This window comes from Sphaerodactylus townsendi, linkage group LG03, assembly GCF_021028975.2.
Source record: "Sphaerodactylus townsendi isolate TG3544 linkage group LG03, MPM_Stown_v2.3, whole genome shotgun sequence".
NCBI classification, from domain to species: Eukaryota; Metazoa; Chordata; class Lepidosauria; order Squamata; family Sphaerodactylidae; genus Sphaerodactylus; species Sphaerodactylus townsendi.
In genome coordinates, this window is record NC_059427.1 from 170,460,967 (window position 1) to 170,484,810 (window position 23,844).

Sequence of the window (23,844 nt, forward strand, 5' to 3'; positions counted from 1 at the left end):
GTAGGTTTGCAGCACAGGAAATCTTAAAAGGTTGTTTATCTTTACCCATCCCAAGTGATTTCTTGCAGTTGATTTGTACCGGCAGATTGGTACTGTTTATGTGATTCCTCCTCCAATCCAATAATCTCCTTAATTCTGATTCACTACTTCTATTCCATCTTCTGAATAGCAAAATCGATCCAGATATCTTACCTCCCTTCCCGATCACCGATCGGCCTCCAGAAAACCTTCTTGTATTGACATTTGCGTTTTTGTTCAAATAAGACTCATAAGGTGTGGACAGAGACGTTTGGTTTCTTTTCTATCTTAACTAGTTCAATAACTACACACTGCTACTGAGCCAGTAACTGTTGCTTAGGCTGGGGGTCCCCAACCTTTTTGAGGTGGTGGGCACCTCTTGAATTCTGACACAGACGCCAAATGGCTCCCACACAAAATGGCTGCCACAGGAGGTAGAACCAGCCACCAAAATGGCTGCTGCATCTGACCACCTGTTACACAACAAAGAGCCTTGTACTGTAGTGGCAGCTACTGCCAAAACAATGTTTTTTAAAACATCTGCACAGTCAATCAGATCTCCAATAAGCACTCAGAAGTCTCGCTGAGCAAAAGTTGAAATGACCCCATTCACATTATAAAAACACTTGGTGGCAGGGGGGCCAGATCCTCCTGGTTTCTGGAAGGACGTGGGGAGGCAGGGGTGCCAGCTCCATGTCAGCTAACTCCTGGAGATCTGGGGATGGTGTAGGCGCAGAAGGCATATAAAGGATATACTTTGTTATATGCAAAAGTTTTCTTCTTGCCCCCCATTACTTTCTTTCTGTAATGGGGAGTTGGCAACCATAATGCAGCTGAGCAAAGAAAAGATGCAGGCCTGAAAGTCTATTCTCTTTCTGTCACTAGGCAAGCTTAATAGTTCAGCAGAATGCCCTTTGTCCAGAGTTATACAGAATGTGCAGATTCAGCTGTTTTAAGGTCTTAGATGCCTTGAATTTGCCCTTCTTCTGGAGACAGAAAGAAAGAAGCATAAAAGATGCTTAGAGCTCTCTTTTGAGAAAAGAAAAGAACAACAAAAGGCAAAATAGATAGGAAAGAAAGAGGTCCTAGTTCATCTTGCGTCAAAAGATCGGGTGTTCCCACCTTCCAATAAGGGTCTTAGAAAGTTCAATTGTTTTGGGAAGAAGGGAAATCTCCACCTTTCTGTATGACTAAGTGATGATGATGAACTTTGGGGTGTATTCTTTTTACTGCTATTCTGATGTAACCTATAAAAGTAAGAACACACTGTCATCTTGTGCGGTTCCCCTGATGCTGTTTGCCCGGTGGTTGGCGTGAATAAAATATTAAATTTTATTCCTTTGTTGGTTTAAGCTTTTTGGCTTAAATATTTTGAACCCGTTACCCTGCTGTAACATCGGGATCTAGGGAGGGCAGGGACCTCAGTGGGGTACAATGCCACATAAGTCATCAATAGTTCCTCTAGCCATGGCAGGGTACTGCCCAGAAGTTCCTTATCACTGAGTGGCACAGTCGCCTGCGAGAGCTTTCCCTGCTGGTGGTTGCCCGTTCTGTGTGATGCCAGTCTGTTTCTATAATAGACAGGCACATTGGGGTAACTTGGCTGGTCATTGCTACTGATATCAAACCAAACCCCCCCGCCCCCCCCCCCGGAAAAGTCTCTAAATGCTTTGCAGTAAAGAGATTAAAAGCAAATGTGTAAAGATGCCTCATACTGCTGAACTCTGGGGGCTGAGAGCTATCAGTACCTGCTTTGTACATTCTGATCTTAACCGATTTGTGGCTAAGCTGTGGCGGGGCTTGTCAAACGCTTAGCCAAACTTGCGTGGAGGTTGAAGTGTTGCAGTCAGCTCAAGTTTGGTCAAGCAGCTCCTGGCTTTGCAAAGCTGAGTCTCTTTTTTAAAAAATCAATGTGCGGAGTTGGCGAAGTTTTTGCAATATTGATCCAGGAAAAGCGGCTCTTAACAGTGTTTATCTTAATGTGCAATATAGCATTGTTTATCCCGTCGAGTGAAACGGGCTGGAAGCGCACTATGAGGGAGGCAGGGTTTCAGAGTCAGGAGAAGATGTGGATCATAAGAACATAAGAACATAAGAACAAGCCAGCTGGATCAGACCAGAGTCCATCTAGTCCAGCTCTCTGCTACTTGCAGTGGCCCACCAGGTGCCTTTGGGAGCTCACATGCAGGAGGTGAAAGCAATGGCCTTCTGCGGCTGCTGCTCCCGAGCACCTGGACTGTGGAGGCATTTGCAATCTCAGATCAAAGAGGATCAAGATTGGTAGCCATAGATCGACTTCTCCTCCATCAATCTGTCCAAGCCCCTCTTAAAGCTATCCAGGTTAGTGGCCATCACCACCTCCTGTGGCAGCATATTCCAAACACCAATCACACGTTGCGTGAAGAAGTGTTTCCTTTTATTAGTCCTAATTCTTCCCCCCAGCATTTTCAATGAATGCCCCCTGGTTCTAGTATGGTGAGAAAGAGAGAAAAATTTCTCTCTGTCAACATTTTCTACCCCAGGGGCCGTGCATAGCCGTCATCCCAACTGTGTAGAATTGTGGTTCTGGTGAGGTTGCCAGGTTACATCCTGGAAAATCACTCTTTTATCTCTCTAACAGTGTCACGGGAGCCTAAGAGGACACCGTCACTGCAGCTTTCCCTTCCTCAGGTCTCTTGGTGTCTCCATTTTTCCTACCTGCTGTGGGGCAAAGTGAGGTCTATTACGCATGGAGCACTTTGCACAATGCTCTTTGGTCCACAGGTGGGTCGCAGGGTGTGTGTGTGTCTCCTCACGTTTCCTTGTTTACGCACAAGGAGGTGCCTCACACCCTGCTACATGGCTTGCCTGTCCTTACTTCCGGGTCATCACTTGTCGATCACAAGATTGCCAGCTTTTAAAAAAAAGCCCTTTAAATTTTCTATCAATATTCTTCAGTTTATTTTATTTATTTATTCATTTCTGAGGCTTTTATACCGCCCCATCCCCAAAGGGCTCTGGGCGGTGCACAACAAACAAAAGCAGCAGTACAGAATAGTTAAAACATTAAAAGCAGCAGTAATTAATAATTATCAGGAAAATGAAATAAGAGTGGGTCCAACATCCTAATTTCAAAATTCCCTCCCCCCCCCCAGAGGGAGGCATGGGGGCCTCGATAGGTGACCAGTGACCCAGATGTCAGGGTCAAACGAGGACCAAACAAGGAGCCAAATCACATCACTATTGCAATAGCTTGTTATTATAATTGCGGGGGGGGGGGGTGTTGGAAAAAGCCATCCATCAATCCCCTGGAAATGCCTGTGAGGGGTGGGGGCAGGGGGAGGCAGAAGGAGCAGATACCCCAAAAGCCAGGGGAAAATCAGGGTTTGCCTGCTTTCAGGAACCACGGGACTTTTGGGATCTGCAGAGCCGTGAGCGTGAGCACATCTGCAATGAAAACTCCGCCCCAAAGGAAACATAACCTCTCTGTGGGGCAGGGCGCCACTGTACAACCGGCTTTAGACTCCTGCTTGTTTCTGTAGATAGGGTAGGGGAGGAAGACGCTTGTCAGCTGGGTACAAAGGTAGAGAAGTCATAGCTGTATTTCCTCTTACTGCTGTTTTATAGCAGGGCTTCTTGCACTTTTGATAGCTATGACCCACTGTTCTTTGGAATTAAGGGAAAGCGTTTACTTCCAGAATGTATGAAAGCAAGGACAGATCATTATGCTGAGCTTCTGCAGTGAAAGTGGTTGGCTCATTGGATCACTTTTAATGCAGCATACAGAACAAGAATCCAGCCCTAGAGGAGACTTCCTGGATAGAAATCTGCCCAGAGGGCTCACACAGAGGCACAACAGTCGCTTCCCCTAGGTAGTGGTCCTTGGAGTTTAGACCTAAGAAGCACAATGAGATGTATCATCTTGAGATGACTGAACACTCCATGTAAAGAGAATCACATTTTCCATGCTTCTCCTGCTTAAAAATCCACACAATTTTTAAAAAGTTGAGCACAACAGGAAGAAAGGCTCTAGCATAGCTCACTTCATGCTGTGCCAGTTTTTGGTTTACAGAGAATTATTGGTCTCGAGCAGCGGTTCCCAACCTTTCATCACTTGTGCATCCCTTGGCATTAACACATTTCCCTACAAATTGTGCCCCCATATTAGCAAGCCCATTACATACTTTTTTGCATGCTCCGAAACACTCTTGGCATGTGTACCCCTCGGGGGTATGAATGCCCCAGGATCTAGAGCAACTTTACAAAAAAAATACCCCTGTTGTCTGATGTGGTGCAGTCCATTCAACTATCTCAGCCTTTTGATGCCTCATTTACACCCCCATTCAGCTGCCTGCCTAGATAGACCAGACCTAAGCCTTGCTGCATAGAGTTGTAAGGATAGAGCGCCTGCATGCTAATCAGCATCATAGTCCTGTGACTGTCAGGTGACTCTAACAGATGAGGAGGCTTGACTTAATAGTAGAGCATCTGAGGCATAGGTCCGAGGTTCAGTTTTCCACCTGAGACCCTGGAGAGCTGCTGCCGGTCAGAGTGAACCAATGTCACCCACCTTTTTCAGCACGGGGCCACCTCTGGGCTTCCAACACAACATGATAGGCGGTGGGCACAGCCACACAATAGCTGTCACAAAACAGCTGCTGCAGGAGGTGGAGCCAGCCCCGCCCCCCCCCCCCCCCCCCCCCCACCACTCCCCCCCCCCCCCCCCCCCCCCCCCCCCCCCGGCCCCCCCCCCCCCCCCCACCCCCCCCCCCCCCCCCCCCCCCCCCCCCCCCCCGGCCCCCCCCCCCCCCCCCCCCCCCCCCCACCCCCCCCCCCCCCCCCCCCCCCCCCCCCCCACCCCCCCCCCCCCCCACCCCCCCCCCCCCCCACCCCCCCCCCCCCCCACCCCCCCCCCCCCCCACCCCCCCCCCCCCCCACCCCCCCCCCCCCCCACCCCCCCCCCCCCCCACCCCCCCCCCCCCCCACCCCCCCCCCCCCCCACCCCCCCCCCCCCCCACCCCCCCCCCCCCCCACCCCCCCCCCCCCCCACCCCCCCCCCCCCCCACCCCCCCCCCCCCCCACCCCCCCCCCCCCCCACCCCCCCCCCCCCCCACCCCCCCCCCCCCCCACCCCCCCCCCCCCCCACCCCCCCCCCCCCCCACCCCCCCCCCCCCCCACCCCCCCCCCCCCCCACCCCCCCCCCCCCCCACCCCCCCCCCCCCCCACCCCCCCCCCCCCCCACCCCCCCCCCCCCCCACCCCCCCCCCCCCCCACCCCCCCCCCCCCCCACCCCCCCCCCCCCCCACCCCCCCCCCCCCCCACCCCCCCCCCCCCCCACCCCCCCCCCCCCCCACCCCCCCCCCCCCCCACCCCCCCCCCCCCCCACCCCCCCCCCCCCCCACCCCCCCCCCCCCCCACCCCCCCCCCCCCCCACCCCCCCCCCCCCCCACCCCCCCCCCCCCCCACCCCCCCCCCCCCCCACCCCCCCCCCCCCCCACCCCCCCCCCCCCCCACCCCCCCCCCCCCCCACCCCCCCCCCCCCCCACCCCCCCCCCCCCCCACCCCCCCCCCCCCCCACCCCCCCCCCCCCCCACCCCCCCCCCCCCCCACCCCCCCCCCCCCCCACCCCCCCCCCCCCCCACCCCCCCCCCCCCCCACCCCCCCCCCCCCCCACCCCCCCCCCCCCCCACCCCCCCCCCCCCCCACCCCCCCCCCCCCCCACCCCCCCCCCCCCCCACCCCCCCCCCCCCCCACCCCCCCCCCCCCCCACCCCCCCCCCCCCCCACCCCCCCCCCCCCCCACCCCCCCCCCCCCCCACCCCCCCCCCCCCCCACCCCCCCCCCCCCCCACCCCCCCCCCCCCCCACCCCCCCCCCCCCCCACCCCCCCCCCCCCCCACCCCCCCCCCCCCCCACCCCCCCCCCCCCCCACCCCCCCCCCCCCCCACCCCCCCCCCCCCCCACCCCCCCCCCCCCCCACCCCCCCCCCCCCCCACCCCCCCCCCCCCCCACCCCCCCCCCCCCCCACCCCCCCCCCCCCCCACCCCCCCCCCCCCCCACCCCCCCCCCCCCCCACCCCCCCCCCCCCCCACCCCCCCCCCCCCCCACCCCCCCCCCCCCCCACCCCCCCCCCCCCCCACCCCCCCCCCCCCCCACCCCCCCCCCCCCCCACCCCCCCCCCCCCCCACCCCCCCCCCCCCCCACCCCCCCCCCCCCCCACCCCCCCCCCCCCCCACCCCCCCCCCCCCCCACCCCCCCCCCCCCCCACCCCCCCCCCCCCCCACCCCCCCCCCCCCCCACCCCCCCCCCCCCCCACCCCCCCCCCCCCCCACCCCCCCCCCCCCCCACCCCCCCCCCCCCCCACCCCCCCCCCCCCCCACCCCCCCCCCCCCCCACCCCCCCCCCCCCCCACCCCCCCCCCCCCCCACCCCCCCCCCCCCCCACCCCCCCCCCCCCCCACCCCCCCCCCCCCCCACCCCCCCCCCCCCCCACCCCCCCCCCCCCCCACCCCCCCCCCCCCCCACCCCCCCCCCCCCCCACCCCCCCCCCCCCCCACCCCCCCCCCCCCCCACCCCCCCCCCCCCCCACCCCCCCCCCCCCCCACCCCCCCCCCCCCCCACCCCCCCCCCCCCCCACCCCCCCCCCCCCCCACCCCCCCCCCCCCCCACCCCCCCCCCCCCCCACCCCCCCCCCCCCCCACCCCCCCCCCCCCCCACCCCCCCCCCCCCCCACCCCCCCCCCCCCCCACCCCCCCCCCCCCCCACCCCCCCCCCCCCCCACCCCCCCCCCCCCCCACCCCCCCCCCCCCCCACCCCCCCCCCCCCCCACCCCCCCCCCCCCCCACCCCCCCCCCCCCCCACCCCCCCCCCCCCCCACCCCCCCCCCCCCCCACCCCCCCCCCCCCCCACCCCCCCCCCCCCCCACCCCCCCCCCCCCCCACCCCCCCCCCCCCCCACCCCCCCCCCCCCCCACCCCCCCCCCCCCCCACCCCCCCCCCCCCCCACCCCCCCCCCCCCCCACCCCCCCCCCCCCCCACCCCCCCCCCCCCCCACCCCCCCCCCCCCCCACCCCCCCCCCCCCCCACCCCCCCCCCCCCCCACCCCCCCCCCCCCCCACCCCCCCCCCCCCCCACCCCCCCCCCCCCCCACCCCCCCCCCCCCCCACCCCCCCCCCCCCCCACCCCCCCCCCCCCCCACCCCCCCCCCCCCCCACCCCCCCCCCCCCCCACCCCCCCCCCCCCCCACCCCCCCCCCCCCCCACCCCCCCCCCCCCCCACCCCCCCCCCCCCCCACCCCCCCCCCCCCCCACCCCCCCCCCCCCCCACCCCCCCCCCCCCCCACCCCCCCCCCCCCCCACCCCCCCCCCCCCCCACCCCCCCCCCCCCCCACCCCCCCCCCCCCCCACCCCCCCCCCCCCCCACCCCCCCCCCCCCCCACCCCCCCCCCCCCCCACCCCCCCCCCCCCCCACCCCCCCCCCCCCCCACCCCCCCCCCCCCCCACCCCCCCCCCCCCCCACCCCCCCCCCCCCCCACCCCCCCCCCCCCCCACCCCCCCCCCCCCCCACCCCCCCCCCCCCCCACCCCCCCCCCCCCCCACCCCCCCCCCCCCCCACCCCCCCCCCCCCCCACCCCCCCCCCCCCCCACCCCCCCCCCCCCCCACCCCCCCCCCCCCCCACCCCCCCCCCCCCCCACCCCCCCCCCCCCCCACCCCCCCCCCCCCCCACCCCCCCCCCCCCCCACCCCCCCCCCCCCCCACCCCCCCCCCCCCCCACCCCCCCCCCCCCCCACCCCCCCCCCCCCCCACCCCCCCCCCCCCCCACCCCCCCCCCCCCCCACCCCCCCCCCCCCCCACCCCCCCCCCCCCCCACCCCCCCCCCCCCCCACCCCCCCCCCCCCCCACCCCCCCCCCCCCCCACCCCCCCCCCCCCCCACCCCCCCCCCCCCCCACCCCCCCCCCCCCCCACCCCCCCCCCCCCCCACCCCCCCCCCCCCCCACCCCCCCCCCCCCCCACCCCCCCCCCCCCCCACCCCCCCCCCCCCCCACCCCCCCCCCCCCCCACCCCCCCCCCCCCCCACCCCCCCCCCCCCCCACCCCCCCCCCCCCCCACCCCCCCCCCCCCCCACCCCCCCCCCCCCCCACCCCCCCCCCCCCCCACCCCCCCCCCCCCCCACCCCCCCCCCCCCCCACCCCCCCCCCCCCCCACCCCCCCCCCCCCCCACCCCCCCCCCCCCCCACCCCCCCCCCCCCCCACCCCCCCCCCCCCCCACCCCCCCCCCCCCCCACCCCCCCCCCCCCCCACCCCCCCCCCCCCCCACCCCCCCCCCCCCCCACCCCCCCCCCCCCCCACCCCCCCCCCCCCCCACCCCCCCCCCCCCCCACCCCCCCCCCCCCCCACCCCCCCCCCCCCCCACCCCCCCCCCCCCCCACCCCCCCCCCCCCCCACCCCCCCCCCCCCCCACCCCCCCCCCCCCCCACCCCCCCCCCCCCCCACCCCCCCCCCCCCCCACCCCCCCCCCCCCCCACCCCCCCCCCCCCCCACCCCCCCCCCCCCCCACCCCCCCCCCCCCCCACCCCCCCCCCCCCCCACCCCCCCCCCCCCCCACCCCCCCCCCCCCCCACCCCCCCCCCCCCCCACCCCCCCCCCCCCCCACCCCCCCCCCCCCCCACCCCCCCCCCCCCCCACCCCCCCCCCCCCCCACCCCCCCCCCCCCCCACCCCCCCCCCCCCCCACCCCCCCCCCCCCCCACCCCCCCCCCCCCCCACCCCCCCCCCCCCCCACCCCCCCCCCCCCCCACCCCCCCCCCCCCCCACCCCCCCCCCCCCCCACCCCCCCCCCCCCCCACCCCCCCCCCCCCCCACCCCCCCCCCCCCCCACCCCCCCCCCCCCCCACCCCCCCCCCCCCCCACCCCCCCCCCCCCCCACCCCCCCCCCCCCCCACCCCCCCCCCCCCCCACCCCCCCCCCCCCCCACCCCCCCCCCCCCCCACCCCCCCCCCCCCCCACCCCCCCCCCCCCCCACCCCCCCCCCCCCCCACCCCCCCCCCCCCCCACCCCCCCCCCCCCCCACCCCCCCCCCCCCCCACCCCCCCCCCCCCCCACCCCCCCCCCCCCCCACCCCCCCCCCCCCCCACCCCCCCCCCCCCCCACCCCCCCCCCCCCCCACCCCCCCCCCCCCCCACCCCCCCCCCCCCCCACCCCCCCCCCCCCCCACCCCCCCCCCCCCCCACCCCCCCCCCCCCCCACCCCCCCCCCCCCCCACCCCCCCCCCCCCCCACCCCCCCCCCCCCCCACCCCCCCCCCCCCCCACCCCCCCCCCCCCCCACCCCCCCCCCCCCCCACCCCCCCCCCCCCCCACCCCCCCCCCCCCCCACCCCCCCCCCCCCCCACCCCCCCCCCCCCCCACCCCCCCCCCCCCCCACCCCCCCCCCCCCCCACCCCCCCCCCCCCCCACCCCCCCCCCCCCCCACCCCCCCCCCCCCCCACCCCCCCCCCCCCCCACCCCCCCCCCCCCCCACCCCCCCCCCCCCCCACCCCCCCCCCCCCCCACCCCCCCCCCCCCCCACCCCCCCCCCCCCCCACCCCCCCCCCCCCCCACCCCCCCCCCCCCCCACCCCCCCCCCCCCCCACCCCCCCCCCCCCCCACCCCCCCCCCCCCCCACCCCCCCCCCCCCCCACCCCCCCCCCCCCCCACCCCCCCCCCCCCCCACCCCCCCCCCCCCCCACCCCCCCCCCCCCCCACCCCCCCCCCCCCCCACCCCCCCCCCCCCCCACCCCCCCCCCCCCCCACCCCCCCCCCCCCCCACCCCCCCCCCCCCCCACCCCCCCCCCCCCCCACCCCCCCCCCCCCCCACCCCCCCCCCCCCCCACCCCCCCCCCCCCCCACCCCCCCCCCCCCCCACCCCCCCCCCCCCCCACCCCCCCCCCCCCCCACCCCCCCCCCCCCCCACCCCCCCCCCCCCCCACCCCCCCCCCCCCCCACCCCCCCCCCCCCCCACCCCCCCCCCCCCCCACCCCCCCCCCCCCCCACCCCCCCCCCCCCCCACCCCCCCCCCCCCCCACCCCCCCCCCCCCCCACCCCCCCCCCCCCCCACCCCCCCCCCCCCCCACCCCCCCCCCCCCCCACCCCCCCCCCCCCCCACCCCCCCCCCCCCCCACCCCCCCCCCCCCCCACCCCCCCCCCCCCCCACCCCCCCCCCCCCCCACCCCCCCCCCCCCCCACCCCCCCCCCCCCCCACCCCCCCCCCCCCCCACCCCCCCCCCCCCCCACCCCCCCCCCCCCCCACCCCCCCCCCCCCCCACCCCCCCCCCCCCCCACCCCCCCCCCCCCCCACCCCCCCCCCCCCCCACCCCCCCCCCCCCCCACCCCCCCCCCCCCCCACCCCCCCCCCCCCCCACCCCCCCCCCCCCCCACCCCCCCCCCCCCCCACCCCCCCCCCCCCCCACCCCCCCCCCCCCCCACCCCCCCCCCCCCCCACCCCCCCCCCCCCCCACCCCCCCCCCCCCCCACCCCCCCCCCCCCCCACCCCCCCCCCCCCCCACCCCCCCCCCCCCCCACCCCCCCCCCCCCCCACCCCCCCCCCCCCCCACCCCCCCCCCCCCCCACCCCCCCCCCCCCCCACCCCCCCCCCCCCCCACCCCCCCCCCCCCCCACCCCCCCCCCCCCCCACCCCCCCCCCCCCCCACCCCCCCCCCCCCCCACCCCCCCCCCCCCCCACCCCCCCCCCCCCCCACCCCCCCCCCCCCCCACCCCCCCCCCCCCCCACCCCCCCCCCCCCCCACCCCCCCCCCCCCCCACCCCCCCCCCCCCCCACCCCCCCCCCCCCCCACCCCCCCCCCCCCCCACCCCCCCCCCCCCCCACCCCCCCCCCCCCCCACCCCCCCCCCCCCCCACCCCCCCCCCCCCCCACCCCCCCCCCCCCCCACCCCCCCCCCCCCCCACCCCCCCCCCCCCCCACCCCCCCCCCCCCCCACCCCCCCCCCCCCCCACCCCCCCCCCCCCCCACCCCCCCCCCCCCCCACCCCCCCCCCCCCCCACCCCCCCCCCCCCCCACCCCCCCCCCCCCCCACCCCCCCCCCCCCCCACCCCCCCCCCCCCCCACCCCCCCCCCCCCCCACCCCCCCCCCCCCCCACCCCCCCCCCCCCCCACCCCCCCCCCCCCCCACCCCCCCCCCCCCCCACCCCCCCCCCCCCCCACCCCCCCCCCCCCCCACCCCCCCCCCCCCCCACCCCCCCCCCCCCCCACCCCCCCCCCCCCCCACCCCCCCCCCCCCCCACCCCCCCCCCCCCCCACCCCCCCCCCCCCCCACCCCCCCCCCCCCCCACCCCCCCCCCCCCCCACCCCCCCCCCCCCCCACCCCCCCCCCCCCCCACCCCCCCCCCCCCCCACCCCCCCCCCCCCCCACCCCCCCCCCCCCCCACCCCCCCCCCCCCCCACCCCCCCCCCCCCCCACCCCCCCCCCCCCCCACCCCCCCCCCCCCCCACCCCCCCCCCCCCCCACCCCCCCCCCCCCCCACCCCCCCCCCCCCCCACCCCCCCCCCCCCCCACCCCCCCCCCCCCCCACCCCCCCCCCCCCCCACCCCCCCCCCCCCCCACCCCCCCCCCCCCCCACCCCCCCCCCCCCCCACCCCCCCCCCCCCCCACCCCCCCCCCCCCCCACCCCCCCCCCCCCCCACCCCCCCCCCCCCCCACCCCCCCCCCCCCCCACCCCCCCCCCCCCCCACCCCCCCCCCCCCCCACCCCCCCCCCCCCCCACCCCCCCCCCCCCCCACCCCCCCCCCCCCCCACCCCCCCCCCCCCCCACCCCCCCCCCCCCCCACCCCCCCCCCCCCCCACCCCCCCCCCCCCCCACCCCCCCCCCCCCCCACCCCCCCCCCCCCCCACCCCCCCCCCCCCCCACCCCCCCCCCCCCCCACCCCCCCCCCCCCCCACCCCCCCCCCCCCCCACCCCCCCCCCCCCCCACCCCCCCCCCCCCCCACCCCCCCCCCCCCCCACCCCCCCCCCCCCCCACCCCCCCCCCCCCCCACCCCCCCCCCCCCCCACCCCCCCCCCCCCCCACCCCCCCCCCCCCCCACCCCCCCCCCCCCCCACCCCCCCCCCCCCCCACCCCCCCCCCCCCCCACCCCCCCCCCCCCCCACCCCCCCCCCCCCCCACCCCCCCCCCCCCCCACCCCCCCCCCCCCCCACCCCCCCCCCCCCCCACCCCCCCCCCCCCCCACCCCCCCCCCCCCCCACCCCCCCCCCCCCCCACCCCCCCCCCCCCCCACCCCCCCCCCCCCCCACCCCCCCCCCCCCCCACCCCCCCCCCCCCCCACCCCCCCCCCCCCCCACCCCCCCCCCCCCCCACCCCCCCCCCCCCCCACCCCCCCCCCCCCCCACCCCCCCCCCCCCCCACCCCCCCCCCCCCCCACCCCCCCCCCCCCCCACCCCCCCCCCCCCCCACCCCCCCCCCCCCCCACCCCCCCCCCCCCCCACCCCCCCCCCCCCCCACCCCCCCCCCCCCCCACCCCCCCCCCCCCCCACCCCCCCCCCCCCCCACCCCCCCCCCCCCCCACCCCCCCCCCCCCCCACCCCCCCCCCCCCCCACCCCCCCCCCCCCCCACCCCCCCCCCCCCCCACCCCCCCCCCCCCCCACCCCCCCCCCCCCCCACCCCCCCCCCCCCCCACCCCCCCCCCCCCCCACCCCCCCCCCCCCCCACCCCCCCCCCCCCCCACCCCCCCCCCCCCCCACCCCCCCCCCCCCCCACCCCCCCCCCCCCCCACCCCCCCCCCCCCCCACCCCCCCCCCCCCCCACCCCCCCCCCCCCCCACCCCCCCCCCCCCCCACCCCCCCCCCCCCCCACCCCCCCCCCCCCCCACCCCCCCCCCCCCCCACCCCCCCCCCCCCCCACCCCCCCCCCCCCCCACCCCCCCCCCCCCCCACCCCCCCCCCCCCCCACCCCCCCCCCCCCCCACCCCCCCCCCCCCCCACCCCCCCCCCCCCCCACCCCCCCCCCCCCCCACCCCCCCCCCCCCCCACCCCCCCCCCCCCCCACCCCCCCCCCCCCCCACCCCCCCCCCCCCCCACCCCCCCCCCCCCCCACCCCCCCCCCCCCCCACCCCCCCCCCCCCCCACCCCCCCCCCCCCCCACCCCCCCCCCCCCCCACCCCCCCCCCCCCCCACCCCCCCCCCCCCCCACCCCCCCCCCCCCCCACCCCCCCCCCCCCCCACCCCCCCCCCCCCCCACCCCCCCCCCCCCCCACCCCCCCCCCCCCCCACCCCCCCCCCCCCCCACCCCCCCCCCCCCCCACCCCCCCCCCCCCCCACCCCCCCCCCCCCCCACCCCCCCCCCCCCCCACCCCCCCCCCCCCCCACCCCCCCCCCCCCCCACCCCCCCCCCCCCCCACCCCCCCCCCCCCCCACCCCCCCCCCCCCCCACCCCCCCCCCCCCCCACCCCCCCCCCCCCCCACCCCCCCCCCCCCCCACCCCCCCCCCCCCCCACCCCCCCCCCCCCCCACCCCCCCCCCCCCCCACCCCCCCCCCCCCCCACCCCCCCCCCCCCCCACCCCCCCCCCCCCCCACCCCCCCCCCCCCCCACCCCCCCCCCCCCCCACCCCCCCCCCCCCCCACCCCCCCCCCCCCCCACCCCCCCCCCCCCCCACCCCCCCCCCCCCCCACCCCCCCCCCCCCCCACCCCCCCCCCCCCCCACCCCCCCCCCCCCCCACCCCCCCCCCCCCCCACCCCCCCCCCCCCCCACCCCCCCCCCCCCCCACCCCCCCCCCCCCCCACCCCCCCCCCCCCCCACCCCCCCCCCCCCCCACCCCCCCCCCCCCCCACCCCCCCCCCCCCCCACCCCCCCCCCCCCCCACCCCCCCCCCCCCCCACCCCCCCCCCCCCCCACCCCCCCCCCCCCCCACCCCCCCCCCCCCCCACCCCCCCCCCCCCCCACCCCCCCCCCCCCCCACCCCCCCCCCCCCCCACCCCCCCCCCCCCCCACCCCCCCCCCCCCCCACCCCCCCCCCCCCCCACCCCCCCCCCCCCCCACCCCCCCCCCCCCCCACCCCCCCCCCCCCCCACCCCCCCCCCCCCCCACCCCCCCCCCCCCCCACCCCCCCCCCCCCCCACCCCCCCCCCCCCCCACCCCCCCCCCCCCCCACCCCCCCCCCCCCCCACCCCCCCCCCCCCCCACCCCCCCCCCCCCCCACCCCCCCCCCCCCCCACCCCCCCCCCCCCCCACCCCCCCCCCCCCCCACCCCCCCCCCCCCCCACCCCCCCCCCCCCCCACCCCCCCCCCCCCCCACCCCCCCCCCCCCCCACCCCCCCCCCCCCCCACCCCCCCCCCCCCCCACCCCCCCCCCCCCCCACCCCCCCCCCCCCCCACCCCCCCCCCCCCCCACCCCCCCCCCCCCCCACCCCCCCCCCCCCCCACCCCCCCCCCCCCCCACCCCCCCCCCCCCCCACCCCCCCCCCCCCCCACCCCCCCCCCCCCCCACCCCCCCCCCCCCCCACCCCCCCCCCCCCCCACCCCCCCCCCCCCCCACCCCCCCCCCCCCCCACCCCCCCCCCCCCCCACCCCCCCCCCCCCCCACCCCCCCCCCCCCCCACCCCCCCCCCCCCCCACCCCCCCCCCCCCCCACCCCCCCCCCCCCCCACCCCCCCCCCCCCCCACCCCCCCCCCCCCCCACCCCCCCCCCCCCCCACCCCCCCCCAGGAGGGCAGCGTGGGCGGGGCTTCGGAGGCCAGCAGGCCGACGACGGGGACAAGGTGAGTGGGAAAGGGAAGGGGGCAGAGGCGGCTCCATGCGGAGCCGCCTGTCGTCCGCCGGCCTCTCCTGAGGCCGCACGCACGCTTGCGTGCGAACGGCCTCCGCCCCCACGCCGGCAGAATTCTTGCCGGCGTGGGGGCGCCTGGGGGGCCGTGCGGAAACGGCCTCAGTGTTTCCTGCCGATTCTGGCAATATACAGTTTCTGGTTTTTTAAAAAAAATTGATTAGGGTGTCTTTGAAGACATGAACACATGATATGAGAATCGCTTTGCAAACGTTTTAGGAGATTTGTGTGGAAAGACCCTCAGAAAGCATCTTTTGAGATTCTCGGGTTGTGCTATCTGTGGTTTGGAATGATACCCTTTCAGTTAAGTTTCTTTTTTTTACAAATTACCTGCAAGTGTGTACAATGCACATACACACAATTATACAGATAACGTGCACCTTCAAAATATGCAGGAGACACGTGCAGCTGCCAGGCTGTTAACTTATAACAATGGAATAGAATGTGGAAGTCCAGATTTTTCTTTGCCCTGGAATCCCTCCTTCCAAATCCTTGCTGTCACTCAGAAGTGACAGGAAAATATTCTACAGATGCCTGAAGGAATCTTTTTCCTTGTTACTGTTCCACGTATTTCAGGGTTGAGTCCTGGCATGACAAACATGTCCTTGGGCTAAGCCCTCCCTCACCAGGGCTCAAACAAAAATCCTGCACGTGTGATCCCTTTGAGCATCTATCCCAGCTGCAGGCACGGATGCTCCTCACTGGGGCACACTGGAAACAGAGGTATACATTTCTATATTTACACAAGATTTAGTACCCACAATCTATGTGTGCAATCGCACAGCAGTGCTTCAGAATAAATGGAAAGTACACAGCCACATGTGCTATTCAGGTGCCAATATAACAACACTCAAAGACTCATAAGTAAATAGAAGCATTGCACAGACGTACAGATTCCAACTCGCACATACTACAGAAAGGACTCCGATTATTCCTGCAATTTCCCCCCGGTAGACCATGTTGTATAATTCCTAATGCCCTTCTTCACTCAGGCCACAAATGTTGATTTTTGTCACGCTGGTGTCACTTACTTTGAGACCTCAGTCAGCATCACCAGTTCTGGAATCTGGTTTCTGGAGCTGATCTTGCTCTGTGGGAATGGTCAATTTGAGCGTGGGAGACAGGAAATGTAGCAAATGGAGGTCAGGGATAGTTACAGAAAGGGACCTGGAAAATATTGAACTGAGACTCCTCTGTTAGGCCCAAAGGGAACATGATCTTGTCCCTCTTCTTGTTCTCACCCCCCATCGTGTTTAACGAACAAAGTGTTTACTATTGCAATACCCAGAGGCATTTTGCAGACAGTATTTTTCTTTGCTTCTGTTGGAGAAACTGTAGTTATCTTATTGACAATCCTTGGTGCAGTACCAATGCATCACACACAGGCAGGGTAGCAGGAGCAGCGGAAGCAACTTGGCACTCAAGCAGTGCTAATGGAAAGCATTTAAAGGCCCAGCAAGGGAGGAGAAGACCCGGCCAAGCGGAGTGGCAGGCTTTCCCGAATGTGGCTGGAGCAGGGAATTTGATTCTGTAGAGGCGCACTCAGAAGTCTGGGCGATCCTTCTTCAGAGATTTGTAGTCTGTGGAGACGGCCATGAACTGGGGAAGAAAATGTTCCTGATGAATATGTTCCCATTTCATAAATGTTCCCATTTCATAAATGACCTGGAAGCAGGGGTGGGTGGCGTGGTGGCCAAGTTTGCAGATGATACCAAATTATGTAGGGTGGTGAGAACCACAAAGGATTGTGAAGAGCTCCAAGCGGACCTTGATAAATTAGGTGAGTGGGCTCAGAAATGGCAAATGCAGTTCAATGTAGCAAAATGCAAAGTGATGCACATAGGGGCAAAAAATCCAAACTTCACATACACGCTACAGGGGTCAGTGCTATCAATCACAGACCAGGAAAAAGATTTGGGCATCTTAGTGGATAGTTCCATGGGAATGTCAACTCAATGCATGGCAGCTGTAAAAAAGGCAAACTCTATGCTGGGGATAATTAGGAAAGGAATTGAGAATAAAACTGCAAAGATTGTCATGCCCTTATATAAAGCAGTGGTGCGACCGCACTTGGAGTACTGTGTCCAGTTCTGGTCGCCGCATCTCAAAAAGGATATTGAGGAGATAGAAAAAGTGCAGAGAAGGGCAACGAGGATGATTGAAGGATTGGAGCACCTTCCTTGTGAGGAGAGGCTGCAGCGTTTGGGACTCTTTAGTTTGGAGAGGAGACGTCTGAGGGGGGATATGACTGAGGTCTATAAAATTATGCATGGGGTAGAAAATGTTGACAGAGAGAAATTTTTCTCTTTCTCACAATACTAGAACCAGGGGGCATTCATTGAAAATGCTGGGGGGAAGAATTAGGACTAATAAAAGGAAACACTTCTTCACGCAATGTGTGATTGGTGTTTGGAATATGCTGCCACAGGAGGTGGTGATGGCCACTAACCTGGATAGCTTTAAAAAGGGCTTGGACAGATTTATGGAGGAGAAGTCAATCTATGGCTACCAATCTTGATCCTCCTTGATCTCAGATTGCAAATGCCTTAGCAGACCAGGTGCTCAGGAGCAGCAGCAGCAGAAGGCCATTGCTTTCACATCCTGCATGTGAGCTCCCAAAGGCACCTGGTGGGCCACTGCGAGTAGCAGAATGCTGGACTAGATGGACTCTGGTCTGATCCAGCTGGCTTGTTCTTATGTTCTTAGTATTATCTATACCCCAAGGCTAGTTCTTATGTTCTTATGAATGACTGTTTTCCTTCACAAAACCACAGTGGTGTGAAGAAACAGGCATCCTCCTTTGAAATGCCCTCCAGAGCTATTCTGAAGGACCATCTCTCCCCATGCAGTTCTGTGTGTCAAATATAGGCTTCCAGTCAGTGGTGGGATTCAAATAATTTAACCACTGGTTGTTTACAAGCACCATTTTAACAACCGGTTCTGCCAAAGTGGTGCGAACCTGCTGAATCCCACCACTGCTTCCAGTGTCAAATATAGGCTTCTAGAATCAAATATAGGCTTCTAGAATCAAATATAGGCTTTCTAGTTGTCCCTCCGCATCTGTTCACAGCTGCCTGCCTGTTATCTATCATCTCCATCTGTTCAAATCTCCCTGAGTGGAGGGCACTGTCCTTACAAGTCTGTACAGAGGAGATGCTGTGGTCAGGGGTCCCCCAACCTTTTTGAGCCTGTGAGCAAATTTGAAATTCGAACACAGCATGGTGGGTGCAGCAACAAAATGGCAGCCTCAGGAGGCGGAGCCAGCCACAAACTGGTTGCAACAGCTTAACTTCAGTAACACGGTGCAGATGTTTGTTTTTGTGGTGGCAATGGCTTCTGAAGCAACATTTTTTTTAACAATTGCATAAGCCAATCAAATCTCCAATAGTCAATCAGAAGCCTTGCTGGGCAAATGCCCTATTTGGCCCCTGTCCACTTCCTACACACGCTTGGCAGGTGCAAGAAAAAGCACTCACATGTCCCATGGTACCCACAGGCATGTTGCGAAGCCCTGCTGTAGGCGATGCCTTTGCTTTTTATGATGCCTTTTTATGTAGGCATTTTCTTTGGGGGAATTTGGTTATGTGTTCCTGCATTGCAGGGCGTTGAACTTGATGGCCCTTAGGGTCTCTTCCAACTCTATGGCCCTTTCTGCACGGGCGCTGAGCAAGGGTGCATTGGCATAAATTATGCTGATGGTCCCGGTAGAGGCGCAGACGGTCCCGGTAGGGGCGCAGGGGAAGGTGCAGCCTTCGCACAGGCTGCATCTTCCCCAACTGGCTTACCTGCTCCTGCTGGCTTCCGTCGTGTTGTGGAGACCAGGGGACACGCCCCCCCTGGCCAGAGCGACGGTTCTGGAGATGGAGGCCAGGGGGGCATGTCCCCTGGCCTCCACAACGCGATGGAAGCCAGCAGGAGCAGGTAAGCCAGTTGGGGAAGGCAGGAGGGAAACGCTGCCTTCCAGCTGCTGCCGTTTGCATGGCAGCGGCTGGAAGGCACCCCTTTTGAAAAACCTCACTCATGGAATAAGGTTCAAAAGTGGCGTTTCCACGCAGCAGCTGCACAAACGCCTCCCCAGGGATGGCGTTTTTGCTGTCCCTGGGGCGCTGTATTCAGCCTGTGCGGAAACAGCCTTAGATTCTTTGAGAGGGCCTTAATAGGTTTTTAGTCTATTCTGGTTTTAATTTAGAATTGTAAGCTAGGTTGTGTCACAGTGGATAGGCAGGATAGAAATGTTTAAATAAATAAATTACCTCCTGCCTTCCAGCAAGCATTGTCACAGTTGTGGTATTAACTGTTAAAATAAGTAATCATTTTATTTGGTCTTAGCTTTGAGCTGATGTGCCCCTGACATATAGACAAACTCTCTCACATACCTTGTACTGGTCATTGGGGCTGAGTTTGTTCCATGGTTCTGGATTATTTTTTCTGTCCCAGCTGAAAGAAAAAAAAAGGAGTAGCAACTTAAGTATAAAAAGTGTTTAATTGAGATAGCATATTGAGGGATACTCCACCTTCATCTTCCTGATAGTGGGCACGCACAGCGAGGCCACTGTGCATGAGGTCGAGGAGGTGTGCCACAGCATCACAAACACACCCACCAGCTGAACCACCTCTGGATTTGGATCCATGCTCAAGTTCACATCTCCCGACTCACAAAACGTGCTCCTATCTGAAAACCGCAGAGCAGGTGTAAAGGCGGGCGCTAGCAATTCAAATTCAAAAGGCAGAGTGGAGACGTTTATTCAAACTGCCACCCCAAAACAACAGCCAATCAGAACACCGGGCACCAGGGATGTTTGCGCATGCATGGATACAAAAGACCTGGGCTCGTGCAAAACAAACGGGAGTATTTCCTCCCGGTCTTCACTCGATTCCTTCACAGAAATGAGCAGCCATGTGAAGGGAGAAACCGGGACAGAATAGACCGGGATTGTGCTGTGCAAAAATGACTGAAGACCCACCTGCAAACCATATCTTCTGGTCTGGATGATTTGCTCTCTAATCCCAGATGTAAGGAGACTAATTACAAGGTCAAAATGCCTCTGGTCATTTCGTTTGGCAATGGACATATGTTTTGGAGATGAACCTCAGTATCTTCTGGTTGCCAAATTAAAAACATGTTTGAATCATCTTTGTGGACATGCAGATTTTCCAAGACAACACTATGAGTCCATAGCAACAAATAGGGTTTGAATCCAACCTCATAATTCCCATATTAACTTCCCATGTTTTCTGGAGTGATTAGCCGCACATGGATTTAGAGAGAGACCATCCTTATAGTTCTAGGTTTCTTGTACAGGCTGGTTCACAGATCTCAGTTTTAACCATGTATATGCAGATGTTAAAGTCACAAATGATGAGGGAGACAAGTATTTGCTTAGACCCAAAAGATGTGCAGGATCTCTGGCACATGTGCACCAATTCAGGTTTGCCTCCTGTAACATGCGCGCCAGCTCGAATTCCCTCCTCCCGCCCCCAACTGCACTCACAGACACATCAGGGTGTTTGCTATTTAGCTGTTGACTCTGGTTCCTTAGCAAGTTGTGCAGTGTGCTAATAAGATGATAAGTGTAAACCACAAACTGCCAAGTCTTGTTACACTCTTCCTCAGTTTACTACTAATCAATGTGAAGGAATTTTTTGACCCCAAATTACCTTTTGACGTATACAACGATTAAAACATGGACAAGAACCAAGTTGAAAATCTTTTCTAGCATGAGGGAGGGGCTAATTTCAACAATAACAATAACAACCTTTATTAGGCATATTAAAATAGGCTCCAGAACATTACAGACATTTCTGAAGTACAAATCAAAAGTACATTCAAAACATAGACAGATAAACTGTATCTAGCATTAGACGTTACTTAGAAAATTCTGTCACTTGTAGAAGAAATTTTGCTACTTTCCCCAAGCCTCTGTGTTATTTAACAAAAGCTCCACAACAGAGTTGTCAGAGTCTCTTTCAGATTTGTCTAAGACCCGCCCAGGAGAGAAATTCTTAATACCCACATATCTCGGACAGTCAAGTATAATGGGAGCAAGAGTCTCCACTTGGTTTTTACAGTGTGGACAGACCCGATCCTGGAGAGGGATAGATAGGTAGTGACTCTTTGTAATGGCCGATGGAAAAGTATTACATCTGGCCCTTGTAATAGTCCATCTCTGTTGGGGTTTAGTTAATAGTTTAAGATATTTGGCTATGGGAAGGGGCTAATTTGGTGGCTTAAGTGTGACCTGAATGTGGTGCCGAATGGCTGAGAGCGAGCCGATTAAAGCTGGCCCCTCCCCCAGCCATGCCTGCGTAGACGGAGGTGCATGGGGACAGAAACACTGGCACTGTGGTTGACATTACGTCCCAGCACCGGAGAAGGTGGTGTCTGCAATCTGGTGCAATCACTCTTCCACTAGGGTAAGCAGCCTGGGGAGGGTGAATCTGCGGGCACAGTTGGTGTGCCACTCCCACAGAGGATTCAGGCCTCCACTTTGGAAGGGGCTCTCAGTCTCACTTGCAAGTCCTTTTGCTCATTTACGGAGGATGTCTTGCTGGGAAAAATCCAAGGAGTCAGGCCTATCGTTCTCCATCACTTTAATGGCACCTAAACCCACTTAATGAAGCAGCCATCTCTCTTTGCATCATGGGAGGACCATTGTGGGAACCTTTTAAAGTGCATATATTTCCTCTGTACCTTCAAGGAAGCCTGCCCAGAAAGAAAGTGAACTGTGATAATTTGAATTAGGGGTGCTGCTGGTTTTTGCAATTAACACATTTGACAGTCGAATTTAATAGATTTGGCTGTGTTGATCAGACATGAGCCAATCAGTGGTGCATTCCCCACTGAGAAATTAAGCCAGATACACCCAAATTTAAAAAGAAACGGCACCTTTTAATCGCAGTTTCTCCCTCTCCATCGCAGCGTGTGTCGAGCGAAGACCTCTATGTCTATCACGGTTTCAAACAATGTAACACTCTCCATGAACACGTGATCTGCTCGACAGGTCTGTTCTTCCTCGCCCTGGTTGGCTGTTGTGTCGTGGCAGGAACTTTTTTAAAACTTTTTTTTGCACGCAGCTACGTTGCTACGTAGATGAATAGGCAGATTTTCCCCGTCTCTGCGTCTGAGCAGGTTTCTTCTGATTGACTATTGTGTTGGAGCGAGAACAATACTCTGCCCCGATTGAAAATTCATGTTATTCTTATTCTCATTTTACTGTTCGAACGCAACCATGCATAAACAATTTTATCAAAATCATTGTACCGTAGCTTCGTATTTATGTTTCTTCGTAGCCACGCCCAGCGCCACAAAAAAAGGTTGCACGCGCTCTGCGCACAGTCCACTGTGCTCTGATTGGCTGGAAGGTTCGAAGGGCAGGAACAATAACCCGCGTCTGTCCTGTGTTTCTCCCCACTGAACCGGCTTTAGCGAGCGATTCAAAAAAAGGTGCACTTTAATGCAGGTTCTGAAAAAACACGTGATGGGGGGGGGGGGGCATGCCAGAACCGGGATGAAGCCGTGTTCAGCACTTAAGCCATGGAGAGTCCTTTCTTAAACCGTGATTTTTCATGTGAGTATCACGTGATAAATTGATCGTGGGGAATCGCTCAGTGTGTTTGTTCTGTTTAGCACCAAATAACTTGAATGCCTGATCAACTGGTTGTTTCAGGTCTTTGCAGAACTGCACGTAACCAATGATGCTGCTGATCGTCTTTACTATCTCTAAGGACTACTTGGAGGAAGACCAAACAGTAGGATTTTTTAAAAAAGACACAGCATCTATTCATAACTTACTGATACTATTCATGATTAATTTAACTGTCTATTTAAATACAAAAGCTGATTATGCTACACTTTGCTTTTGGGAACGAACAGTTGAAGCAACCAGCTGCCAAACAACCAAGAACCGGTCAATGAAGAGATGAATAGTCTATCAAAAAACTGGCAGCCTGATTGTGACTGGTGAACATAATGGGACCTAAACTGATGGGTGTTCAAGCATCCCTAAACTGAAGAGATATATGAGCTTTGATTGCTTTGCCAGGATGTTGATTTCAATGTAATTGGCCTTTGTGGTGAGGCTAGAAGACTAGAGTTACTATCCTCAAGGTGGGGACCTCAAATTCTCTGTAGATTACAGATTGATTAATACGGATTACAGAGCCCACACCCTCTATAGGAAAGTATGGCGTTGGGAGGAATTAGTTCAAGTAGCAGCACCATAACCTACTGAGTACTGCTCAAACTACACCCTCCTCAAACGCACCTTCCAAATCTTCAGGAATTTTTCAAACCAGAGTTGACAACTGTTGGAATTTACTGCACAGAGAAGTGGCGAACACACTGATTAAAAGGGCAAAAGTTAAATGTTTATTAGGAAGTACATTTAGGATAGTAAAGAGGGAGAGGGAGAATGCTGCGATCTTGCTAGCTAGGAAGAGCCGATTTTCTAATTTCCAAGAAAAAGCAGGATATTCGACCTGACAGAATCAGTCTAAGGACGGAAAAGAGGTGACACAGAAGGACGGAGGGGTCACTAACTTTACAGCCCTCCCTAGCTGACCACTTGCCCGCCCCCCGCTGGGCCTTCTTCTCAGTTGTTTTGCACATTGGACATTGCTACCTCCAACAGCAACCCCCAGAGAAGACACTGATTCGTGTAGGTAGGAAGCAGATGAGTTCGACGGGGGGTCCCCAAACACCCAAACAGGGGGGCCCAGTTCTACTTATCCCACTCCAGACTGTTGGAGGGCCGGACTAAAAAAAACTATGAACAAATTCCTATGCACAAATGATTGTAAAATGTTTGATTTCACCTTTCAGCCTTTCTGTCATAGTCTATTTTTAGAACAGTGACCAAAGTATGTCAAGTACAGGGTGGGCTCCAAATATTGTTGGGGAGGCTGTGGAATACCTTCCCTTGTAAATAAAAAAAAAAAGCAGAACTTTCCCAATGAAGCATTCCATCTAACCCAGGATCAGGTATCTTCCTGGGTTCTTTCACTCCTAGCAGCCAGCGAGTGATTATCCAGCCTGAAA

At 66.1% G+C, this 23,844-nt stretch overlaps 1 protein-coding gene across 1 annotated transcript in view; it reads right to left on the reverse strand.

The window, feature by feature from the left end:
* Nucleotides 1-15,525: 15,525 nt before the first annotated feature.
* Nucleotides 15,526-23,844, reverse strand: part of NDUFA4L2 (NDUFA4 mitochondrial complex associated like 2) — a 49,523-nt gene continuing 41,204 nt past the window's right edge. The window contains exons 3-4 of the mRNA XM_048490671.1: nt 19,184-19,244; nt 15,526-16,406 (exon numbers count right to left, since the gene is read on the reverse strand). Coding sequence (XP_048346628.1) covers nt 16,350-16,406; nt 19,184-19,244 — 118 coding nt within the window. The 3' untranslated portion in view covers nt 15,526-16,349. The remainder of the gene's footprint in view (nt 16,407-19,183; nt 19,245-23,844) is intronic.